This window comes from Tupaia chinensis, unplaced genomic scaffold (genome assembly GCF_000334495.1).
Source record: "Tupaia chinensis unplaced genomic scaffold, TupChi_1.0 Scaffold000201_1, whole genome shotgun sequence".
NCBI lineage: Eukaryota > Metazoa > Chordata > Mammalia > Scandentia > Tupaiidae > Tupaia > Tupaia belangeri.
In genome coordinates, this window is record NW_006159676.1 from 304,646 (window position 1) to 311,145 (window position 6,500).

At 53.8% G+C, this 6,500-nt stretch overlaps 1 protein-coding gene across 2 annotated transcripts in view; it reads left to right on the forward strand.

Moving 5' to 3' along the window:
• Positions 1-523: 523 nt before the first annotated feature.
• The window catches only part of GMIP (GEM interacting protein), a 19,558-nt gene continuing 13,581 nt past the window's right edge, over positions 524-6,500 (forward strand). For both annotated transcript variants that reach the window (XM_014587305.2, XM_014587306.2), the window contains exons 1-7: positions 524-633; positions 1,559-1,643; positions 3,370-3,445; positions 3,543-3,600; positions 4,216-4,341; positions 4,426-4,490; positions 4,592-4,699. In XM_014587305.2, the coding sequence (XP_014442791.1) occupies positions 615-633; positions 1,559-1,643; positions 3,370-3,445; positions 3,543-3,600; positions 4,216-4,341; positions 4,426-4,490; positions 4,592-4,699 (537 nt within the window). In that variant the 5' untranslated portion in view covers positions 524-614. The remainder of the gene's footprint in view (positions 634-1,558; positions 1,644-3,369; positions 3,446-3,542; positions 3,601-4,215; positions 4,342-4,425; positions 4,491-4,591; positions 4,700-6,500) is intronic.

The following is a 6,500-nucleotide window of genomic DNA, read 5'->3' on the forward strand; positions in this document are numbered from 1 at the left end:
AAAAAAAAAACTGACAACGCTTTGAGGGTTACTGCATCCTCCAAAAGCCAGGTATTTCATATTCTGCTGAAATTCTGCTGGAATCGAGCAAAACATCAGGCCTCCACTAGGGGGTGCCAGGGCCCCAGTCAGGCCAGGGCGGGTTGGGGCGCTAGAAGATCTATGCGCGTGGGTGTCACTGGATGGTAGGATGTGAAAACTAGGACAGGCTTGCCAGGCAGGTGGACTCTACTAGAGGGATCTAGGGGTGCATGGGCTTTGGAGCGGCCCAAAACTCCAGGGAGGGGAACCCCGGCCTGCAGAGAGTCCGAGGATGTCCCCAGGAAGGGACGCTGAGGCTTCGGGGGTGTCACCCGGGCCCGTGGTCCAACAGCGTCTGGGGCTCAAGCCTGGGACGCTGCCGTCTGGTCTTCCGGGCCGAGGGGGCGTGGTCATCTTTTGGGTGTGGCTTCCATCGGGGGCGTGGTCGTCTCGGGGTGTGGCTTGCATCAAGGGCGTGGTCTCGCCGGCGCGGAGCGCGCCGGGCGGCGTTGGCGGGAAACCGGCGCTGGGCCCCGCCGTCGCGCGACCCCATCCCTGTCCTGGTCCCCCGCTGATCAATCCTGGGCCTAGCCATGGACGCCTCGGAGCCGGGTAGGGAGTCTGGGATGAGGGATTCGGGTGGGACCTCCCCCGATCATCCTCCTGCTTCCTAAATTGAGGGGCCCCGCCTGTCCCTGTTCTTCCCGAGAGCAGAGGAGTTCCTGAATGGGAAGGACGCAGGGATCCTCCGTGGTGCGGAGCCCCACATCGGGAGGGGTTCAGGCCACCAGCCCCTTGACTCCCCCATCCCCCTCTGGAGCTTTCACCCCGGACGCCTGGGGGAGGGGGCCCAGGAAGGGGAAGTGGCCGCTTCTGCTTCTGATTTTTGTGATGGGGGCTGGGTGTCACGACCGACCGCTGATGGAGAGGGTAACGCAGCAGGAGCCCTTCGGGGGCTCCTCCGTAGCCTCAGGGAGTCAACAGTGCTGGACTGAACCCCCCTAGAAGGGGGTCGTGGGCGGCGAGGCAGCAATGTGGCCAGGTCTCACTTCTTGTTTCCGGCTGTCTTTGTGTATGCTTGAATGTCATTCTCTCTTTATGTGCAATGCATCCGTGTGTGTGTGTGTGTGTGTGTGTGTGTGTGTGTGTGTGTCAGCTGCACGTTCTCTGCCCTTCTGTCCCAGCCTGCCTGTCTGTCCCACGTGCATTTCCATCTGTCTGGCCTGGGGTCCATGTGATTCCATTGTCAAGCCCAGCCCTCTCTCCAGGGACAGTATAGCTGCATCTGGGGCTTCCGTTGTGTTGCTTTGCCTCGGGGTCCGCGCCTGTGTGGGTGTCTCTGCGCCTCCGAGCAGCTGTTGGCTTATGTCTGAGTCCATCTGCCTGCCCCTAGTTGACCCCACCCTAAGCCCCATTCTCTCTTCATCCCACACTCCCCACTGGCCAAGACGCTGTCTCTTTCCGCCCCCTCTAAATGAGTCCAGTGAGTAGAGGGAGGCAGTGGTTGGCCTATGTATGACAACACTCCCTTCCCCAGGGCTCCCCCCGGCTCCCGAAGGCAGGAAGAGGTACAGTGATATCTTCCGGAGCCTGGACAACCTTGAGATCTCACTGGGGAACGTGTGAGTCTGAGCCTGGGTCACCCCTGTACATCCTGCCAGGGTCCCCAAAACCACTAACCATTTAGGTTCCCTGAAGCGCCCTTTGGAATCTGCATTGACCTGAGAAATCTAAGATGGGACCCTCCAAAACACCTGCATAGCCCAAAAGTTATCTCCCACCCCAAATCGACTGGAAATGCCCCCCAAATGGTCCTAGAACTCCCACAGATAACCTTCTTAGGAACCCTTCAAACATTGGAGAGACCTATAATCTCATCTCTGTTATTCCCAAAGTTACCTGGAGCCCCTACAGACCCTTTTTCAAGTTCTATAAAAAACCTTAACTGAGGGACCAACAGTTAGGGTAATGGCTATGTCGCTGAACTCCCATGGTTCGAGTCCTGGACTCAGTGGTTTAAACTCACGCCGGGTGCGCGTGCATGTGTGCCCAAGATCCCGAGAGGAGAATGGAGGAGAAGGGATTGCGGCATGGCCATCCCCTCTGGGAGGTGTTTTCTCGCTTTCTGTCTCTGTCTTTCTGGTGAGCACATGCGCCCTATGGCAAAAGGCTCTCCAAAAAACCAAAAAACAAACAAAAAAAAACCTTACCTGCGGCTGGCCCTATGGCCTGGTGGTTAAAGAAGGTGGATCCCACATGTCGGTTCTAGACCCAAACCTGGTGTCTTAGAGAAACACGTCAGGCACTGTTCATGTATGCCCCAAATTCCAACACGATGGAGAAATGGAGAAGGAATTGCAGCACAACCACACCCCAACAGGAGCTGCTTTCCCTTTTCTCTCTTTCTCTTTCTCTCTCTGGAAAGTGCATGTACATGCTAACAAATTTTTTCATAATGATTTAGTTTGATTTTCAGATTTTAGGTTTTGGAGTTTTGGGGGGTTTTTGTTTTTGTTTTTGTTTTTCTTTCTGTTTTGCTATAGGGCATATGCACTCACCTGAGACAGGAGGCAGAAACGCAATCCCTTCTCTTGGGATTCTTAGGCACGCACTCACACGTGCCCAGCATGCTTTTAAAGCCACCGGGTTGAAATCCAGAATTCAAACCATGCAGTTCACCATGTGGAACACAGCCACCTCAACCCCCTCACCATCACCCCCCAAAAATTAAAGTTAAAACAAAAGAAAACAAAACTCAGGGAGGGCCGGAAAGTGGCGTGGTGATTAAGGACACTGGACTTCCACATGGCTGACCACAGTTCACTTCCACATGGCTGACCACCGTTCGAGTCCCGGACCTGGTGGCTTGCTTTCTTACTTTCCCTCTCTCTCTCTCTCTGGTCAAATTAATTAATTAATTAAAGTAAAAAAAATAATTCTAAAAAAAAAAAAAAAAGCTCACCTGATTCCTGCAAGTTAAAAAAGATGTTACAGAGGTGATATCCAACATCACCAACTCCCCAAAACTGCCCACAGGGGCTCCAGCACCCCCTGGCAGGATAGACTGGGTAGAGGATGGCATCCTTTTTTTTTAAAATAATAATAAAAAAAAAGACAGAGAGACATAAAACAAGAAATCACCCCCCGGAGGGGATGGCCATGCCGCAATCCCTTCTCCTCCATTCTCCTCTCAGGATCTTGGGCATGCATGCACACGCGCCTGGCGTGAGTTTAAGCCACCGGGTCTGGGACTCAAACTGCAGTTGACTAAGTGGGAGTCCAGCGACGTAGCCATTATGCCATCTGCTGGTCCCAGAGGATGGCATTCTGACACCCTTTATCCCCCAGGACCCTTGATATGCTCACTGGAGATCCTGTGCTCTCAGAAGGCCCAGAGCCTGACAAGACCCCCACAGCCACGGTGGTGAGTAGGGGACTAGGGGACGGGAAGACAGGAAGGAGGAGCCTCAGGCAGAGAGGTCTCTGTTTGTTCCTGAACAGTCTTCTTCCCTGTCCTTCAGACCAGTGAAGCCAGCCGTTGGAGCAGCCCATCTTCAGAGGGCTCAGCACCCCTCACAGGTACAGGGGGGCATTGAAGCCAGGACAGTGGGGACAGGAAGGCGTCCTTCCTTCAACAAATTATCTCTGACTGCCTGGTCTGTGCCAGAAATCGTTCAGGTCTGAGGACACAGCAGCGCACCATGCAACAGACCTGAGCTCTGAGGTCTCCTGTCTGACTACAGAATCTGCTTTTGGTTTGTTTGAGATTTTTTTGGAGACGTTTTTGCTATAGGGCGCATGTGCTCGCCAGAAAGACAGAGACAGAGAGACAGAAAGTGAGAAATCACCCCCTAGGGGGGATGGCCACGCTGCAACCCCTTCTCCTCCGTTCTCCTTTCGGGATCTTGGGCACACACGCACACGTGCCCGGCGTGAGTTTTAAGCCACTGGGTCCGGGACGCGAACCGCAGTCAACTACGTGGGAGTCCAGCGACATAGCCATTATGCCAACTGCTGGTCCCCAGCTAGAGAATCTGTAAAATTGCAACCAGGACAAGTGATCCCAAAGGGGTGATGGAGGGAGCCACAGGACCTGGGTCTCGAATAGGGGCCACCGGTCTGATCTGGGACCTCGGAGAAGGCTTCTACAGGAAGACAGGGTTCAGAGGTTAAGCGCCCACCCCTCTGCCTCAGGAGAAGAACTGGACTTGCGCCTCATTCGGACTAAAGGGGGTGTGGATGCGGCCCTGGAATACGCCAAGACCTGGAGCCGCTACGCCAAGGAGCTGCTGGCCTGGACAGAGAAGAGAGCCAACTACGGTAAGGATCCCTCTGCCCAGCGCCAGGCCCCAGGCAGCGCCTGAACTCCAGCTAGACCCAGACCCCTTCTGTCTCTCCCCGCAGAGCTGGAGTTTGCTAAAAGCGTCATGAAAATGGCCGAGGCTGGCAAGGTGTCCATCCAGCAGCAGGTAATACCAGACCCCCTCCAGGACTCAAACCCCCTCCCCCGGGGACCCCAGCCCTACCCTTCCACATCCTCAGCATCCCTCTGCACGCTTCACCCCTCCAGAGTCACATGCCGTTGCAGTACATCTACACTTTGTTCCTGGAGCATGACCTTAGTCTGGGAGCCCTGGCCGTGGACACAGTGGCCCAGCAGAAGAGAGATTACTACCAGGTATGGGGGCCGGGCATCGTGGGAAAGAGGGCAGCCTGCTGTCATCCGCGTGTAATCCCGTCTTCCCAGCAACTCAGGAGGAAGGCATTGCTAGCTGCATGGTCGTTTTGCTGCTGAGGAAGCCGACACCCAGGGATGCTCAGGAACTTGCCCAAGGTTACCCAGCAGAGATCCAAACCGGGCTTCCTGTGCAGTTGCAAAACCGTGCTTTCGTTTGTTTGGGGAGGAGTGGTGACAGATGCTGAGTGTTCTCAGGAAGAAAACAAGCACCACCCCCCCCCCGCCACCCGAGACCAGCGCTTAGCGTAATGGCTATGTCGCTGGACTCCCACGTAGTCGACCGCGGTTCGAGTCCCGGACCCGATGGCTTAAACTCACGCCAGGCGCATGTGCATGCGTGCCCAAGATCCCGAGGGAGAATGGAGGAGAAGGGACTGTGGTGTGGCCATCCCCCCTGGGGAGTGATTTCTTGCTTTCTGTCTCTCTGTCTGTCTCTGTCTGTCTGGCGAGCACATATGCCCTATAGCAAAATCCTCTCCAAAAGAAAGAAAGAAAACAAGCCCCCCCCAACCCAGGTCCAGGCTAAAAGGATAAAGTAGCCACTGAGACTCTGCACAGGGACATGGGGAGGAGTAGGTCTGGGTGAGAAGACCCCATGGGAAAAATACAGACACAGAAAAAGGTCAAGGGGGCCCGATGGTGGCTCCACAGTAAAGCAGATTGCTTTAAGCGACTGACCCACCTGGGAGGGTTCCAGATTCGTGTCTAGAGACCTCCCTGAGTTCACCCTACTCACAAGTGCCCATGATCCAGGGCTGGCGAAAGCAGGGGGTGGGTCACTGCATTAAGCCCTTACTGGGGATTTTCTCTCTGTCTGTCTCTCTTTCACACTCACGGGAGAAATAAACTTTAAAAAGAAGAGAGTCGGGGCCAGCAGATGGCATAATGGCTATGTCGCTGAACTCCCATGTAGTCAACAGTGGTTTGAGTCCCAGACCCGGTGGCTTAAACTCACGCCGGACGCGTGTGCGTGCATGCCCAAGATCCCGAGAGGAGAGTGGAGGAGAAGGGATTGCGGAGTGGCCGTTCCCCTGTTTTTTTTTTGGTTTTTTTCACTTTTTGTCTCTCTGTCTCTGTCTGTCTGGCGAGCGCACGCGCCCTAAAGCAAAAACCTCTCCAAAAAAAAAAAAATTTAAGAGAGATTTTTGCTATAGGGTACATTTGCTTGCCCAGAGAGACAGAGAGACAAAAAGTGAAAAAAACCAAAAAAAAAACAGGGGAACGGCCACTCCGCAATCCCTTCTCCATTCTCCCCCCAGGATTTTTTAGGCATGCACACACACACCTAGTGTGAGTTTTAAGCCACCAGATCCAGGACTCAAGTCATGGTCGACTATGAAATAGTCCAGTGATGTAACCATTATGCCATCTGCTGGTCCCCAAAATAATTTTTAACACTCTTTTTTTAAGAACTATTTTATTAACTGTATTCATTTTCTTTTCATTTAAGCAGACAGAGACAAAGTGAAAAAACAACCCACCAGGTCAGGGACTCGAACTGCAGTCAGCCATGTGAGAGTACAACACCCCCTACCACCAAGTCAAACATCCCCTCCCCCAATTTTTTTGTTTGTTTGTTTGTTTTGTTTTATTTTAGAGATTTTCGCTATAGGGCGCGTGCGCTCGCCAGACAGACAGAAAGAGAGACACAGAGACAGAAAGCGAGAAATCACCCCCCAGGGGGGATGGTCACGCCGCAATCCCTTCTCCTCCATTCTCCTCTCGGGATCTTGGGCACACA